General features: G+C 49.6%; 1 protein-coding gene across 1 annotated transcript in view; it reads right to left on the minus strand.

Moving 5' to 3' along the window:
- asap3 (ArfGAP with SH3 domain, ankyrin repeat and PH domain 3) overlaps window positions 1–17,500 on the minus strand; it is a 61,816-nt gene that overhangs the window by 11,703 nt on the left and 32,613 nt on the right. Inside the window, exons 7-17 of the mRNA XM_048254056.1 lie at window positions 16,948–17,035; window positions 16,188–16,263; window positions 14,102–14,188; window positions 10,816–10,925; window positions 9,781–9,850; window positions 9,518–9,605; window positions 8,792–8,840; window positions 5,611–5,768; window positions 4,953–5,086; window positions 4,677–4,768; window positions 1,065–1,317 (exon numbers count right to left, since the gene is read on the minus strand). Coding sequence (XP_048110013.1) covers window positions 1,065–1,317; window positions 4,677–4,768; window positions 4,953–5,086; window positions 5,611–5,768; window positions 8,792–8,840; window positions 9,518–9,605; window positions 9,781–9,850; window positions 10,816–10,925; window positions 14,102–14,188; window positions 16,188–16,263; window positions 16,948–17,035 — 1,205 coding nt within the window. The remainder of the gene's footprint in view (window positions 1–1,064; window positions 1,318–4,676; window positions 4,769–4,952; window positions 5,087–5,610; window positions 5,769–8,791; window positions 8,841–9,517; window positions 9,606–9,780; window positions 9,851–10,815; window positions 10,926–14,101; window positions 14,189–16,187; window positions 16,264–16,947; window positions 17,036–17,500) is intronic.

A 17,500-nucleotide genomic window follows, 5' to 3' on the forward strand; every position in this document is an offset into this window, starting at 1 on the left:
CCTCCCAGCTACCCATCACACAATACAGTACACACACACACACACACTTACTTACACACACACACACACACACACACACTTACACACACACACACACACTTACTTACACACACACACACACACACACACACACACACACACACACACACACACACACACACACTTACTTACACACACACACACACAGACACACACACACACACACACCACACACACACACACACACACACACACACACACACACACACACACACACACACACACACACACACACACACACACACACACACACATCTGAGACACACACATAAAATACCCATATAGAGTGAGGTGGAGACTCACAAACACACACACACACACAGCAAGAACTCTGTCTGTCTGCCTTATATACACCAACATCCAGTTACAGACATATAATTACACACACACACCCAGCAGGAGACTCCCTGTCTCATATACACACACACACACTGCATTCTCCTTTGGCCCCATAGGAAGACTCTCCCTAACACAAACACAAACACACCCACCAAGCCACTGCAGGACCATAAGTCACACACACACACACACACGCCTTCATCAATCTCATAATTTCAGCGTTGACTTCACAAACCAAGCTCAAAATATTCCATCGAGTGACTTCATGGGATGAGATCACTTTAGTGTAAAAAACAAAGTCAAGTAGGGAGGACAGGCACAGGCATTTATGGATCTATTGTGAGCCAAAATCAAAACCCAAGTCAAAGTGAACTATTGTCCTTCCACCCTTACAGCCAGGGAGTGCACTGCTCAACGGAACTCTGCTTCTCCAGACTCAGTGTCAAAATAAAAGTCAAGCGCAGGTAAGACAATAACAGGTAGACACAACAGACAAAAAAGACCTACAGACTACAGACAAGCCTACGAACAAACCTACAGACAGACTACGAACAAAATAAAGGGTCAAGTCATAAGCCTACAGACAAAATATAGGTGCATTCATAGACAAACACACTCACACTCACACACACACACCCTCACACTGACTCTCTCACACACACACAAACACACACTCACAGTCTCACCTGTCCCTGGGCAGTGCGCGGTGGGTTTGGCCAGGTCCTCCCCACCGTGAGCTGCGGGAGGGCGGTCAGGGTCAGCCTGACCGCGTCTTGGACGCTGTACTGGTCCTGGGCGGTTCTGGAGCATCCAAGCGAGTGCTCCTTTTCGCCACTTGCGTATGGCCCTGACCCCGTGATACACACGCGACACATACTCCTTTCTGGGCACACACACAGTCTGGACCGGGATACACGGGACACGTACACACACACAGTCCTGACACGGACACACACCGTGGGACACATTACACTCCAATATCTTGCCAATCTACCTGCCCGCCTAGGCTAAAATCAAGACTGTTGTAGCAACCAGCGTCAGTAGCAGCACTTCCATCATATGCTTTGACAGAGATGATTCTTATTCCCTTTTCATGGGCTAACGTCATGCACTGTCAAACTGAAGTGTGGTTGTGTTGTGTTGCATTGTTTATGGCGAAGAGTAAAGAAATGTTCCACTTTTCAAGCAGTAAGATAAGTGCCAACCAGTCAATATGCTGATAAGTGCCAACCAGTCAATATGCTGTTGGCTCTCAACTTAAACCAAAATGGCAGACCATGTTTAGAAGACGCTCTGAGCTGCTGGCTTTTGCAGATAACTAACTATTCCCCACTGCCAGCTAACAGAGGAGACTGCAAGTTGATCTCACTACAATGCTGTCTGTCTGTCTGTTGATCTCACTACAATGCATAAACGTCTGTCTGTCTGTCTGTCTGTCTGTCTCTCTTCACAGAACTTTGATAGATGTTGTCTGGTTTACTAGATGTATAGATAGATAGATACTTTATTGATCCCCATGGGGAAATTCAAGGGTCTCAGTAGCATACAGACATCACACACAGCATGCACTTACAGCAGAAATGGTAAACATAAGTATAAGTATAAACATATAACTAAACTCCACTGTACAATAAAGACAGTAGAAGATAAGAAAGATAATAAAACTAACAAAACGAAATACTAAATACACTATATAAATTAAATTAAGAAAGTCCAATGCTTTGAGGGTGATCACATAAGACGCTTTGTAGTGACAGGGCCGAAAGTAAAAGCTAAAGGGAGGAGTGTCATGGTGAAGGTGCAAAAGTAGTCCAACCATAGTCCTTAGTTATGTATTGCACGGCAAGGTGCTCAAGAAAGTGAGTGTCATGGTGAAGGTGCAAAAATAGTCCAACATTAGTCCAACAGTGCAAGAGTAAGAGTAAGGTAGAGACCAGCATAAATAATATGGACAAATAGGGAGAGTAAAGTATAATGTAGACAAGGTAAAATAGAAAACTATTTCAGTGCAAGAACAGGTTGAGGTAATAGGGTTATAGCCATTCATTCATTCAGTATTGTAGCAGAAGCCTGACCGCAGCCATTGATCATGTGTGCTAATATAGCATGAAAAAAAAAACGTAGCAGTAAAACAGTAGTGAAAAACATTAGGCTGTGTACATTAGTAAAACAGTAGTAAAACAGTAGTAAGCAGTAGTGGGCAGTCAGTACTCAAACATGGAGAGGGTGGAGGGGCAGACCACTCAAGCAGAGAAGTCTATAACGTTCCACATACCAACGCACCCGACCGGTAGCGCGACAATGTGACGCCACAGAAGCGCCCGTAGTGGTCACGACACTAGTTGCAATATTCTCCTGAACAGAGGTGTCGCTGTTGTGAAACACACAGATTAACGCTAACTACTACACAGCAGAAGAAGCTGCATTAAGAAACACTAGTAGCAGAGAATGTAAACGGGCTCTGCTATTATCTAGCCTCTGTGATGGTACTTCAGACTTTGGTTGCTACTATTCACAACTACCACCATCATTATCATCTAGTTTCCAAGGTGTGCATTGGTAGATAGATAGATGGATATATAGATAGATACTTTTAGTCATCCCGAGGGAAATTTTAATAATTTAAACAGTTTAGTTAGCTGGCTAGCTAGCTAGCTGAGTTTGTGTAATTTCCTGAAGTGGAAAGAGATTTTGTTCAGGCCTTAATAGATATCCTTTGTTTGAAAATAAATCGCTTCTATTCTTTCCTCTTAATTCCATGTGTTGCAACTCTCGCTGGTAACTTTGTTAACTTATCCAGCAAACTATTAAAAAATTCAATGACTGTAACAAAACACTGCAACTCTCGCTTGCCCTCGAACTAGTCCATCTTCCTGTTTACGCTTTGTCGCTGGCCTGAAAAAAAAAAATGAGTGGTGTGCGCCACGGCAACCTGGCTTACCTGGCTAAAACTTGGCGCGCCAGCAAGATCTACGCCATTTTGATCGCCACGGTGTCGTGCTACCGTCAAGGCCGAGTATGTAGAAGGCCATATCTCTCCTCTTCTAGCTCCATTTCAATCCAAAAGACAAAAAAATAAAGAGAAGGTCAGCAAATAAAAGACAATAAAAACTTCAAGCAAAGATGCATTAACGCTTCCGATGGTGTCACATATGGCTGTTTTATTGGTCTTTCTTCAGATGTCCTGACAAACACTGACGTAAGCCCAAATGACCAGACGTCATTGCTGAGCGTTTAAAGGGTGGATGTCACATCTTCATGCACAGTCCTCAGAAGGATGGCAGGACATTACACACACTTTAGAGACGCCGCGGTGGACACTTCTGCACATGGCCACTAGGGGGCAGGCCACCCCCCAGCAGGAACACCTCTGACCCGCCCTTCAGGAACCACCAGAACTTTCAGATGAACACACACCCAACACACTTCACCCAACACACACCCAACACACACCCAATACACACCCAATACACACCCAACACACTTCACCCAACACATATCCAACACACACCCAACACACTTCACCCAACACACACCCAACACACTTCACCCAACACACATCCAACACACACCCAACACGCATCCAACACACACCCAACCCTTAGTCAACACCCTCCCACCCCCCCGGTCCCTTTAGAAAACTCTGTGTCTAGATGTGTCTCTTTCCTGCTGAGAAAATACCAGAACTTACCAGATGACAAAAGACAAAAGATGTCAGTCAAGACAAAAGAGAAAGAGACCAGTGACCACAACAAGCAGAACTGGGTTGACCAGTCCTCATGACTCAAGCAACATGTCATGTCTAGACTACTAAAGAGAGCTGAAGCTCATCAGCGGCATACGTCATCTTGAGATTTTGACTTCCTTTAGAAGATTCCTGACCTGAGATTAGTATCTTTCCCTCTGAGAACTACCAGAACTTTCCAGAACTAAACCACTGAACCTCTGAGGAACTACCAGAACTTTCCAGAACTAAACCTCTGAACCTCTGAGGAACTACCAGAACTAACCCACTGAACCTCTGAGGAACTACCAGAACTTTCCCAAACTAAACCGCTGAAGAGAGGAATGAAGGAGAGCAGCAACCACAGCAAGCAGAAGCTCATCGTCCAGTTACCGCCACTCAACCAAAGCTGTAGCATGTCACGTCTAGAGAACCAATCGAGAGCTAGAGCCAAGCCTCGGCATCGGAGTACATCAGGGTGTTATTTTGGGTAGAAGACCAATGACCACAGCAAGACCGTGCAACAACTATTTTGGTTTCACAGAAATGTACCCACAATTCCCTGAGCACTTACATGTCGCTTCGAGGAACAGGCTTCACCGTGTCATTGGGCAGATTGACCTCCATGATGTCATTGAACCTCGTGTTCCCAATGCTTACTGCTAGCTGTAGGAAACACACAAAAACACACACACACACACACACACACCACTGTTAGGTCAGTTATGTGTTCTCCACATTCTCCACTTCTACACACTGTCAAACTCTGTAGCGCCCCAATCAGGTCAGTTGTGTGTTTAGCTCTATTGCATATAGATGACACTGAGATGAAAGGTCAAGAGGTCAATACCAGGAGTTCGGAGGTGCTGAGCACGTCCAGGGTGAGCGACTGGATGCGGGAGTAGTGCACCCCCAGCTCCCGGTGGATTCCGGAACATTCTATGCAGGTGAGGATGCCTAGGTTTGTGGAGAGCCAGGTGGGATCTGACCACGACAGGAGAGGGACACAGACGCACCAGGTTCAGATTACACCCTCAATGGACGAGGGAAACAGCAACAGCAGCAGCAACAGCAACAGCAACAGCAACAGCAACAGCAACAGCAACAACAGCAACAGCAACAGCAACAGCAACAGCAACAACAGCAACAGCAACAGCAACAGCAGCAACAGCAGCAACAGCAGCAGCAGCAACAGCAGCAGCAACAGCAACAGCAGCAACAGCAACAGCAGCAGCAGCAACAGCAACAGCAACAGCAACAACAGCAGCAGCAACAGCAACAGCAACAACAGCAGCAGCAACAACAGCAGCAGCATTTGATAGGATTTCCTGTAGGTGTGCCATCCACGACCTGAAGGCTTTATGCACACTGACCACATTTCTCAGGTCTGAGGTGTAGGGGTGTGTGTGTGCGTGTGCGTGTGTGCATGTGTTTGTGTGTGTGTGCGCGTGTGTGTGTATGCGGTGTGTGTGTGCGTGTGTGTGTGTGTGTGTGTGTGTGTGTGTTACCTGGTGCTCCGCAGTCACAGCAGGCCTCGTTGCCGGGCATGTTGCGCAGGCCTGAGATGACCGCTCTGGAGAGCTCCTGGAGACCACTGTCCTGCTGGTCACTACCTAGAGCCGCGTTCAACGCCTCCTCTTTACTGTTCTGGAGTACCGACACCCAGCTGTGAACGCACACATACACACACACACACACACACACAGATGAGCATGTGCCCACATACACAGACATGCATGTACACAGATCCAAACACACAGTATAAACACATAATGCTAAGTGTCAGGCCATGTGGGGGCCTAGATCTTCACTAGCTGCTCCTTTTTTAAACGGTTCTAAATAGTGTGCATTCCAGCTGTCCTTTAAACCTGTTCTAAATAGTGCATTCCAGCTGTCCTTTTAAACGGTTCTAAATAGTGTGCATTCCAGCTGTCCTTTTAAACGGTTCTAAATAGTGTGCATTCTATTCTAGCTGTCCTTTTAAACGGTTCTAAATAGTGTGCATTCTAGCTCTCCTTTTAAACGGTTCTAAATAGTGTGCATTCTAGCTGTCCTTTTAAATGGTTCTAAATAGTATGCATTCTAGCGGTCCTTTTAAACGGTTCTAAATAGTGTTCATTCTATTCTAGCTGTCCTTTAAACGGTTCTAGTTAGTATGCATTCTAGCTTCCTTTAAACGGTTCTAAATAGTGTGCATTCTAGCTGTCCTTAAACGGTTCTAAATAGTATGCATTCTACGTCCTTTAAACGGTTCTAAATAGTGTGCCGTTCTAAAGCGACTTCTTATTCGTCTACTAGTGGCGTTTACAGTTGGAGGAGCTACTGTTGCTCAGGAAGTTTAGAAGCGAGACCGCGGATGGCGCTGCCATAATAAAAGCCACCTGCGCTCGCCTGAGCGGTGCGGAATGGCGGCCGTGCCACGGACTCTGACGAGAGTGCGGAGAGGAAAGGCTGCTGAGTATCCCTCAATACTGACCCCTCCGGGGGGAATGTGCTGAGTCACACACCCTCCGTGCTCCTTTGGCCTGAGTCTCTCCCTCCTCCCTCTCTCCCTCCCTCCCCTCTCTCTCCCTCCTCTCTCCTCTCTCTCTCCCTCCCTCTCTCTCTCCCTCTCCTCTCTCTCTCCCTCCTCTCCTTCCTCTCCTCTCTCTCCCTCCCTCTCTCTCTCCCTCCCCTCTCTCTCTCCTCCCTCTCTCCTCCTCCTCCTCCCTCTCTCTCTCCCCTCTTCCCTCTCTCTCTCTCCCCTCTTCCCTCCTCTCTCTCTCTCCCTCTCTCCTCTCCCCTCTCTCCCCCCCCTCTCTCTCTCCCCTCTTCCCTCCTCTCTCTCTCCCTCCCCTCTTCCTCCTCTCTCTCTCCCTCTCTCTCCATCTCCCCTCTCTCTCTCCCCTCTTCCCTCCTCTCTCTCTCTCTCTCTCCTCTTCCCTCCTCTCTCTCTCTCCCTCTCTCTCTCCCTCCTCTCTCTCCCTCTCTCTCCCTCTCTCCCTCCCCTCTCTCTCTCCCTCTCTCTCTCTCCCCTCTCTCCCTCTCCTCTCTCCCCTCCTCTCTCTCCTCTTCCCTCCTCTCTCTCCCCTCTTCTCTCCTCCTCTCTCCCTCCCCTCTCTCTCCCTCTCCTCCTCTCCTCTCTCCTCTCTCTCCCTCTCTCTCCCTCTCTCTCTCCCCTCTTCCTCTCTCTCTCTCCCCTCTTTCTCTTTCTCTCCCCCTCTTCCCCTCCTCCTCTCTCCCCTCTCTCTCCCCTCTTTCTCTCCCTCTCTCTCCTCCCTCTCTCTCTCTCCCTCTCTCCCCTCTTTCTCCCTCTCTCCCTCCTCTCTCTCTCTCTCTCTCCCTCTCTCTCCCCTCTCTCTCTCCCCTCTTCCCTCCCTCTCTCTCTCCCCTCTTTCTCTCTCTCTCCCCTCTTTCTCTCTCTCTCCCCTCGCTCTCTCCCCTCTTCCCTCTCTCTCTCTCTCCCCTCTTCCCTCTCTCTCTCTCCCTCTCTCTCTCTCTCCCCCTCCTCTCTCTCCCTCTCTCTCTCTCCCCTCTTCCCTCCCTCTCTCTCTCTCTCTCCTCTCTCTCTCCCCTCTTCCCTCCTCCCTCTCTCTCTCTCTCTCCCTCCTCTCTCTCTCCCCTCTTCCCTCCCTCTCTCCCCCTCTTTCTCTCCCCCTCTTTCTCTCCCTCTCTCTCCCTCCCTCTCTCTCTCTCCCTCTCCTCTCTCTCTCTCCCTCTCTCCCCTCTCTCTCTCCCCTCTTCCCTCCTCTCTCTCCCCTCTTTCTCTCTCTCTCCTCTTCCCTCCTCTCTCTCCCCTCTTTCTCTCTCTCTCCCTCTCTCCCCTCTTCCCTCTCTCTCTCTCCCTCTCTCTCTCTCCCCCTCTCTCTCCCCTCTCCCTCTCTCTCCTCTCTCCCTCTCTCTCTCTCCCCCTCCTCTCTCTCCCTCTCTCTCTCTTCCCTTCCTCTCTCTCTCCCTCCTCTCTCTCTCCCTCTCTCTCTCTCCCCTCTTCCTCTCTCTCTCCCTCTCTCTCTCTCTCCCTCCCTCTCTCTCTCTCTCCCTCTCTCTCCTCTTCCCCTCCTCTCTCTCCCTCCTCTCTCTCTCTCCCTCTCTCTCTCTCTCCTCTCTCTCTCTCTCCACCCCTCCTCTCCCCTCCCCTCTTCCTCCTCTTCCATTCCATCCATTTCCTCTTTCATTCCATGTTGGTTATCAGATGTTGATCATTCTTTTCTTCCTCCTTTCCTCTCTTCCCTTCTCTTCCTGCTTTCCCAGGACTCCTGTGGACCACACAGCACAGAGAGAGAGGGAGAGAGAGAAGACAGGCCTCCACCCAACACCAGCTGTGTTCCTGTGGGAGGCCTCCATCTTTCCATCTCTCCTACTTATCTATTTCTCTCTCTCTCTCTCTCTCTCTCTCTCTATTCTTTCATCTTTCTTCTTCCTTTCTTTTCTCCTTTCTTCTCCTCCATTTCCCACCTGTCTACCGCTCTAATTATTTTCCTTCTCTCTCCCTTTCTCTCTTTCTTTCTTTCTTTCTCTCTTTCTTTCTTTCTCTCTTTCTTTCTTTCTTTCTTTCTATGATTTAATTTGTGTTTATTGGCATGTCCCAGCCTGTACATGCACCTCTGTGTGTGTGTGTGTGTGTTTGTGTGTGAGAGTGTGAAGGTGTGTGACAGTGTGTGTGTGTGTGTGTGTGTGTGTGTGTGTTGTGGCTTAGGTAACGATCCTTACATCATGCACTCCTGCTCGTCCTCTGCCTGGAAGTGGTAGGTGCGATTGTCTGCAGAGGAATGAAACAATGGAATGATGGAGGAGAGAGAGAAATAGAGAGAGACAGAGAGGGATAGAGAGACAGAGAGGGATAGAGAGAGAGAGGGATAGGATGGGAAGAGATGGGAGGAGATGGGTGTGAACTCCAGGGAACTAAAACAGGTCTGAGACTCACGTCAGAGAGAAAACAACCTGATCTACAGGAAAGGCACACACCACTGCAGGCCAAGACAAGCCTCACACTCCACCTGCTCTTCATTATGGAACACACACACCTACACACACACACACACACACACACACGTGTGTGTATACATACATATGCATGAACTCACACAGCAGTATATGCACCCCACATATGCTTTATTTTAAGAGCAAGTGGAACGTAACTAAATAAACCCTCATGGCAACCACGTGCTCTGGCAGGTCAACTCCAAACTTTCCTCTAGAACACCTCCAACCTCCTGAGGTCAGGCCCTGATTATGCACCACGGCTCTGTTGAAAACCATGACAGGGAAAGTTCTGTGTGTATGTGTGAGAGAGAGTGCGTATATGTGTGTGTGTGTGTGTGTGTGTGTGTGTGTGTGTGTGTGTGTGACATAGAAAGATCTGAGTGACCAGGTGGCTAATTTGGCTAGACCCAGGGAGTCTGGCCAGAAGAAGGTCAGAGGTGGCGGGGAACTTACGTGTGACCAGGTCAAAGGTCCTCCTGTCGTCTGGATTGGGTCTCACCTGACAGGTCAGGAGGTTCAACTTCGCCGGTGGCCGGTTGATCTGGGAGCATAGAGAACAGGGTCACTAGTGTGTGTGTGTGTGTGTGTGTGTGTGTGTGTTGTCCCTATCTGGACACATTATTTTCAACACATTTGTTTTTAGAGAGTGTGTGTGTGTGTGTGTGTGTGTATGTGTGTGTGTGTGTGTGTGTGTGTGTGTGTGTGTGTGTGTTTACCGTGCTGTGAGAGATGGTCAGGCAGCCGTACTTCACCCCACATTTCCGCTTCTGCCACACTTTTCGGATTCTGTGGGAAGCAACAAGTTAACAAGTAAGTTTACCAACACATCACCTTAATAATAAGTCACCTTAGCAACAAGTCACCTTAGCAACAAGCTATCTGCCCCACTGCCCCTCCCTGCCCTGCCCTGCCCTGCCCAGGGGGTGGTGTGTTTTTGGAAGTGCAGTTACACGGCATACATCCTCTCTAGCCCACTGCATTTGCATAGTAAACAGTATTCACACACACACACATCACAGGAACATGCTAATGGGACAAAGCCACATGCTCAGGAGGCCCACAGTCTCTCTCAGGAGGCCCACAGTCTCTCTCTCTCTCTCTCTCTCTCTCTCTCTCTCTCCCCTAGTGCATCTCAGTCTCTCTTTGTTCTCAGACTCCACCAGCATACTGTAAAACACACATACACAACCATCTCCTAACCCTACACTTACTCAAAACAAACACACACACCCACCCAGTGTGTTTGAGAACCCACCCAAAGCCCACACACACACACACACACACACACCACCCCACCTCCATATGGAAGTCATCCACATCTCAGGCCCAGCACATGGCTACTACCCCCCACACCACTCAACTCTTTATCCAAATCCACACACACACACACACACACACACCACCCCACCTCCATATGGAAGTCATCCACATCTCAGGCCCAGCACATGGCTACTACCCCCCACACCACTCAACTCTTTATCCAAATCCACACACACACAGACTCACACACACACACACACACACACACACACGCGCGCGCGTAAGGAATATCTCTGTTCATAATGCTCGAGGCTGAGAGGCAACAAGGTCTCTTTGGGTATTCTTTTGTATATTGGCTTAGGAAAAGGACAGAGCACAGTTTATTTGATGAGTGTGTGGTTGTGTTGCATGTGTACACGCGTTTGCATGTGAGAAAGAAAACTAGCGTGTGTGTGTGTGTGTGTGTGTGTTGCTAGGTTCCTCTCACTCACCCATCACTCTTCTTGAGGAGGAAGCCGGACTTCTCAGTGCCGTACTTCTTGTTGCCCTGGGGCTGGTGGATGCTGTAGCCATGACCCGAGTTCTTACGGTTCATGTACTCCTGTGGCAGAGAGGGGCGTCAACAGCAGACACACACAAACACACAAACACACACAACGCTCAACTGGACCGAGTGTGGAACACCACGTGCTCCTCACCAACAATACCACTTATCAGTCTGGCTCTGATGTGGCTCTGATCTGCGTCAAAACATTCCAGGGTCAAATGCTACCTAGGTTTCTGCAAACCTCTGATAAATAAACAACCAAGCACTGGGTTGCTGATCCACGATGAAAAAAAGAAATGAAGAGGAGCTGTGCTGTTGAGCTGTTGAGCTGTGCTGTTGAGCTATGAGCTGTGCTGTTGAGCTGTGCTGTTGAGCTGTGCTGTTGAGCTATGAGCTGTTGAGCTGTGCTGTTGAGCTATGAGCTGTGCTGTTGAGCTGTGAGCTATGAGCTGTTGAGCTGTGCTGTTGAGCTGTGCTGTTGAGCTATGAGCTGTGCTGTTGAGCTGTGCTGTATGAGCTGTTGAGCTGTGCTGTTGAGCTGTGCTGTTGAGCTGTGCTGTTGAGCTATGAGCTGTGCTGTTGAGCTGTGCTGTTGAGCTGTGCTGTTGAGCTATGAGCTGTGCTGTTGAGCTGTGCTGTTGAGCTGTGCTGTTGAGCTGTGCTGTTGAGCTATGAGCTGTGCTGTTGAGCTGTGCTGGCTGTGCTGTTGAGCTGTGCTGTTGAGCTGTGCTGTTGAGCTGTGCTGTTGAGGCTATGAGCTGTGCTGTTGGGCTATGAGCTGTGCTGTTGAGTGCTGTTGAGCTGTGCTGTTGAGCTGTGCTGTTGAGCTGTGCTGTTGAGCTATGCTGTTGAGCTGTGAGCTGTTGAGCTGTGCTGTTGAGCTGTGCTGTTGAGCTATGAGCTGTGCTGTTGAGCTATGAGCTGTGCTGTTGAGCTGTGCTGTTGAGCTGTGCTGTTGAGCTATGAGCTATGCTGTTGAGCTATGTGTGCTGTTGAGCTGTGCTGTTGAGCTGTGCTGTTGAGCTGTGCTGTTGGGCTATGGCTGTGCTGTTGAGCTGTGCTGTTGAGCTATGAGCTGTGCTGTTGAGCTGTGCTGTTGAGCTATGAGCTGTGCTGTTGAGCTGTGCTGTTGAGCTATGAGCTGTGCTGTTGAGCTGTGCTGTTGAGCTGTGCTATGAGCTGTGCTGTTGAGCTATGCTGTGCTGTTGAGCTGTGCTGTTGAGCTATGCTGTTGAGCTGTGCTGTTGAGCTATGCTGTGCTGTTGAGCTGTGCTGTTGGGCTATAGGCTGTGCTGTTGAGCTGTGCTGTTGAGCTGTGCTGTTGAGCTATGAGCTGTGCTGTTGAGCTGTGCTGTTGAGCTGTGCTGTTGAGCTGTGCTGTTGAGCTGTGCTGTTGAGCTGTGCTGTTGAGCTATGAGCTGTGCTGTTGAGCTGTGCTGTTGAGCTGTGTGCTGTTGGCTATGCTGTGCTGTTGAGCTATGAGCTGTTGAGCTGTGCTGTGCTATATGAGCTGTGCTGTTGAGCTGTGCTGTTGCTGTGCTGTTGAGCTATAGGTGCTGTTGCTGTGCTGTGCTGTGCTGTTGAGCTTTGCTGTTGAGCTTTGCTGTGCTGTGCTGTTCAGCTGAGTTGTTTTGCTGTGCTGTTCAGCTGAGCTATGCTGTTGAGCTGTTGAGCTGAGCCTATGCTGTTGAGCTGAGCTATGCTGTTGAGCTGTGCTGTGCTGTTGCTATGCTGTTGAGCTTTGCTGTGCTGTTGAGCTGAGCTGTTGAGCTGTGCTGTTGAGCTGAGCTATGCTGTTGAGCTGAGCTGTGCTGTTGAGCTGAGCTATGCTGTTGAGCTGTGCTGTTGAGCTATGCTGTTGAGCTGTGCTGTTGAGCTACGCACTGTGCTGTGTAGCTGTGCTGTGCTGTTGAGCTGTGCTGTTGAGCTATGAGCTGTTCTGTTGAGCTGTGCTGTTGAGCTGGGCTGTTGAGCTGTGCTGTTGAGCTATGAGCTGTACTGTTGAGCTGTGCTGTTGAGCTATAGGCTGTGCTGTTGAGCTATGAGGCTGTGCTGTTGAGCTGTGCTGTTGAGCTATGCTGTTGTGCTATTGAGCTGTGCTGTTGAGCTGTGCTGTTGAGCTGTGCTGTTGAGCTGTGCTGTTGAGCTATGAGCTGTGCTGTTGAGGCTGTGCTGTTGAGCTGTGCTGTTGTTGAGCTATGAGCTGTGCTGTTGAGCTGTGCTGTTGAGCTATGAGCTGTGCTGTTAGGCTGTGCTGTTGGGCTTGAGCTGTGCTGTTGAGCTATGCTGTGCTGTTGAGCTGTGCTGTTGAGCTGTGCTGTTGAGCTATGAGCTGTGCTGTTGAGCTGTGCTGTTGAGCTATGAGCTGTGCTGTTGAGCTGTGCTGTTGAGCTGTGCTGTTGAGCTATGAGCTGTGCTGTTGAGCTATGAGCTGTGCTGTTGAGCTATGAGCTGTGCTGTTGAACTGTGCTGTTGAGCTGTGCTGTTGAGCTATGAGCTGTGCTGTTGAGCTGTGCTGTTGAGCTGTGCTGTTGAGCTGTGCTGTGCTGTGCTGTTGAGCTGTGCTGTTGAGCTGTGCTGTGCTGTGCTGTTGAGCTGTGCTATTGAGCTGTGCTGTGCTGTGCTGTTGAGCTTTGCTGTTGAGCTTTGCTGTGCTGTTCAGCTGAGCTGTTGAGCTGTGCTGTTGAGCTGAGCTATGCTGTTGAGCTGAGCTGCGCTGTTGAGCTGAGCTATGCTGTTGAGCTGTGCTGTTGAGCTATGCTGTTGAGCTTTGCTGTGCTGTTGAGCTGAGCTGTTGAGCTGAGCTATGCTGTTGAGCTGAGCTGTGCTGTTGAGCTGAGCTGTGCTGTTGAGGCTGCTGTTATGCTGTTGAGCTGTGCTGTTGAGCTACTGAGCTGTGCTGTGTAGCTGTGCTGTGCTGTTGAGCTGTGCTGTTGAGGCTATGAGCTGTTCTGTTGAGCTGTGCTGTTGAGCTGGGCTGTTGAGCTGTGCTGTTGAGCTATGAGCTGTACTGTTGAGCTGTGCTGTCTTTATATGAAGCCCTGAGTGTCTTTATACTGGCATAGTGCATGCTGGAACAGCGTGTTTACACTGGTGCAGTGCATGCTGGGATAGCGTGTTTACACTGGTGCAGTGCATGCTGGGATAGCTTGTTTACATTGGTGCAGTGCATGCTGGGATAGCGTGTTTACACTGGTGCAGTGCATGCTGGGATAACGTGCTGTGCTCACCACTTTGCCCTCGCCCTGCAGGGCTGACCGGAGAGAGTCCCGCAAATGGGCAAGTTGCCGCATCTCCTCATCCTGCTCCAGACGTACCTGCGTGAAGACACACACACACACACACACACACGCATCATTTCTGCACTCTTCAGAGGTCAACTCAAACGATATACTTAACAAAGATCAACTAAACCTGACCAAACACTATTACATAATCCAATGTGGCATGTATAAACTGCATTATGTCCAGTACAGGATACTACACAGGTGCTGTTAAGATCCACATGATGGTTTAAAGGGTTCAAAGGTCACAAGCCTGGCACTGACAGCCACAACAAACAGCAGAGAAAAGAGCCTGGTTGCATTCTGATTTTGATTCCAGTCATTGCTGATTTTAATCACCATCATAAACCAGCAGGCCTCTGCAGGTAGAACACACGCACACACTCACACTCACACACACTACACACTCACACACACAGGAACCGGCCCAGCGAGGCATTTTACCCCTCTCCTAACCCCTCCCACCTCCACAGGGAGTGTCAACGAGCCACAGCCTGCTCCACTGCAGGCCTGAGGGACTGCTCACTGCGGAGACTTCAAAGGCAGAGGGACCTACCAGGGGGACAGGAGGAGGAGGCGGAGGAGGAGGAGGAGGAAGAGGAGGAAGAGGTGGAGGAGGAGGTGAAGGAGGAGGAGGTGGAGGAGGTGAAGGAGGAGGTGGAGGAGCCAGATCAATATAATATGAGGCATGTGGGGGAGCTTTGATTAGCTGCAGGCTAATAACTAACCTAAGCTGACAGAAAGTCTGAATACCCAAACCACAGACCATAATAACTTCTGTGGCAGCTGCCAGGTAACCATGGTAGTGCCTATGAGTTTTCTTTCATGCTTTCTTTTTGGGTTCTGGTGAAAACCAGGTGGGATATGGAGGAGAAAACCCTGGTAGGGGTGCAGGAGGGGGGTGATAGACCACAGACAACTGCCCCAGGGGTGGCAGAGGGTACAGGAGGGGGGTGATAGACCACAGACAACTGCCCCAGGGGTGGCAGAGGGTACAGGAGGGGGGTGATAGACCACAGACAACTGCCCCAGGGGTGACAAAGGGCAAAGGGTGGGGGTGGGGGGTCTGATTTTGACCTAAAGATGACAGATGGGTGTGAGTAATTGGACTGGAACGCAGGTGGTGTTACAGTGGACAGACTCTGACGGTCTCATGAGTACCCTCTGGCCTCTCTGGCCTCAAGATCACAGGTGAGTGCCCATAGGTAGTTCCAGGCCAGGCCAAGGGGCACACTGTTGATCACAGGTGAGTGCGCACAGGTAGTCCCAGACCAGGCCGAGGGGCACACTGTTGATCACAGGTGAGTGCGCACAGGTAGTCTCAGGCCAGGCCGAGGCAAGCTGTTAGAGGCGCCGCTGGTAATGACTCAAGAGATAAGAGTGGATGTTTATTTGCCTTTAGAAAGGGACTTTGGAAGTGCTCCAGGTTTCTCAAGGCCAACACCAGAGTCAAGAATGCAAACAAACACACACGCACACACACACACGCACTGACAGCACAGACCTATGTCTCCAAAGCATGGCTACTCTCTACAGATCCTAATCATGTAATATTGGCCACTGTCTGCCAAGTTATGACAACCAGTCTGGAAAATCAGCTATAAACTTTAGTAGCCCTATAAATAGGATGTCCTAACGTTGCCACAACGGTCAGCAGCTATAAACTCTAGTAGCCCTATTCATAGGATGTCCTAACGTTGCCACAGCGTTCAGCAGGACGGCAGCGCTAATGTAGATTAGACGGTCAGACTGAGTAAGAGTGCGAGGGAGACACGTGGAGATAAGATAAGAGAGAGGGCGGACACACACACACACACACACACAGGCACACAACACACACACACACACACACACACACACACACGCACGCGCACACATACACACACACACACACAGGCGCACACAAACACACACACACACACATGCACGCGCACACACACACACACACACACAAACGCGCATGCACACACGACACACACACACAAACACAAATCTTTAGGTTTCAATTCTGACGCAAAGATGGGAGATTTACCGTGTGCACAGAGGTGGCCAACTTCTCCACAAAGGGACTGAGGTTCTCTGCAGCTTTCAAACCGTCCTGGAAAAACCTGCAGTGAGATCACACACACACACACACAACAAAACTGATTTCTCCACTTAAGCCTCAATACTGCTGAACTCCAGGCCACCTCAGACAGACTCAAAGGAGATTATCGGCCATGCCTCACCAATGGGCTAGAAATGCAGTGGACTCATTGTCAAAAAATTTTCAACAGTTATTGTTGCGTGCGGGAGCTGAGATATGTCTAACATAACTCCTTTGTGCTCTGCAGCTAAATCTAGAGGCAAGGAAAAGTCAGAGTGAATGTTGGCAAAAAGGATTTCCGCAGAACTTTCCATAAACTGTTCCGTGCACTTATGAAAAGGAATTCTTCAGCCTGCCACAGCAGCAGAGCAGTTCTGCAGAAAAAAAGATTCTTCGTCTTCGTAGAATTATTCAAATTCAAAAAGACTCCATGATCCCATACAAGTTTTATGACAAAAACAACCTCTACATTAGAACGGTCATGTCTAACATGTAAACACAGACATAGACACACACAGACATATACACATGTCCATGCACGCATACACACATAAATACACATATACATATAGACATACACACATGCTTGCACACCCACACTCAAACAAACACACACACACACACACACACACACACACACACACACACACACACACACACACACACACACACACACACACACAGTAAGGGTGAAGGGGCTACTCACGTGAGCTGTGCCTGGAAGTACTTGATGAGGCTCTGCAAGAGATCTGGTCCCTGGCGGATCTTGAGCTCCTGGATCTTCAGTAAGTACTGTGGAGACCACAGGAGACAGAGCGGAGATTAAGAGTTAGGGTTAGGGTCAGCAGGAGACAGAGCGGGGATTAGGGGTTAGGGTCAGCAGGAGACAGAGCGGGGATTAGGGGTTAGGGTCAGCAGGAGACAGAGCGGGGATTAGGGGTTAGGGTTAGCAGGAGAAAGAGCGGGGATTAGGGGTTAGGGTCAGCAGGAGACAGAGTTAGGGTCAGCAGGAGACAGAGCGGGGATTAGGGGTTAGGGTCAGCAGGAAACAGAGCGGAGATGGGAGGGGGTCAGCAGGCCTGGACGGAGATTAGGGAGGCAACAGGGAACAGGGTGAATCCTGGGTCATCAGTGGACACTCAAGACACAAACAAGAAGCCTCAAGTCCAGCCTGCTCCTCTTCACTCTCCCATTTGCTCCTCTTCACTCTCCCATTTGCTCCTCTTCACTCTCCCATTTGCTCCTCTTCACTCTCCCAT

The sequence above is a fragment of the Alosa alosa genome, chromosome 1, assembly GCF_017589495.1.
Source record: "Alosa alosa isolate M-15738 ecotype Scorff River chromosome 1, AALO_Geno_1.1, whole genome shotgun sequence".
NCBI classification, from domain to species: domain Eukaryota; kingdom Metazoa; phylum Chordata; class Actinopteri; order Clupeiformes; family Clupeidae; genus Alosa; species Alosa alosa.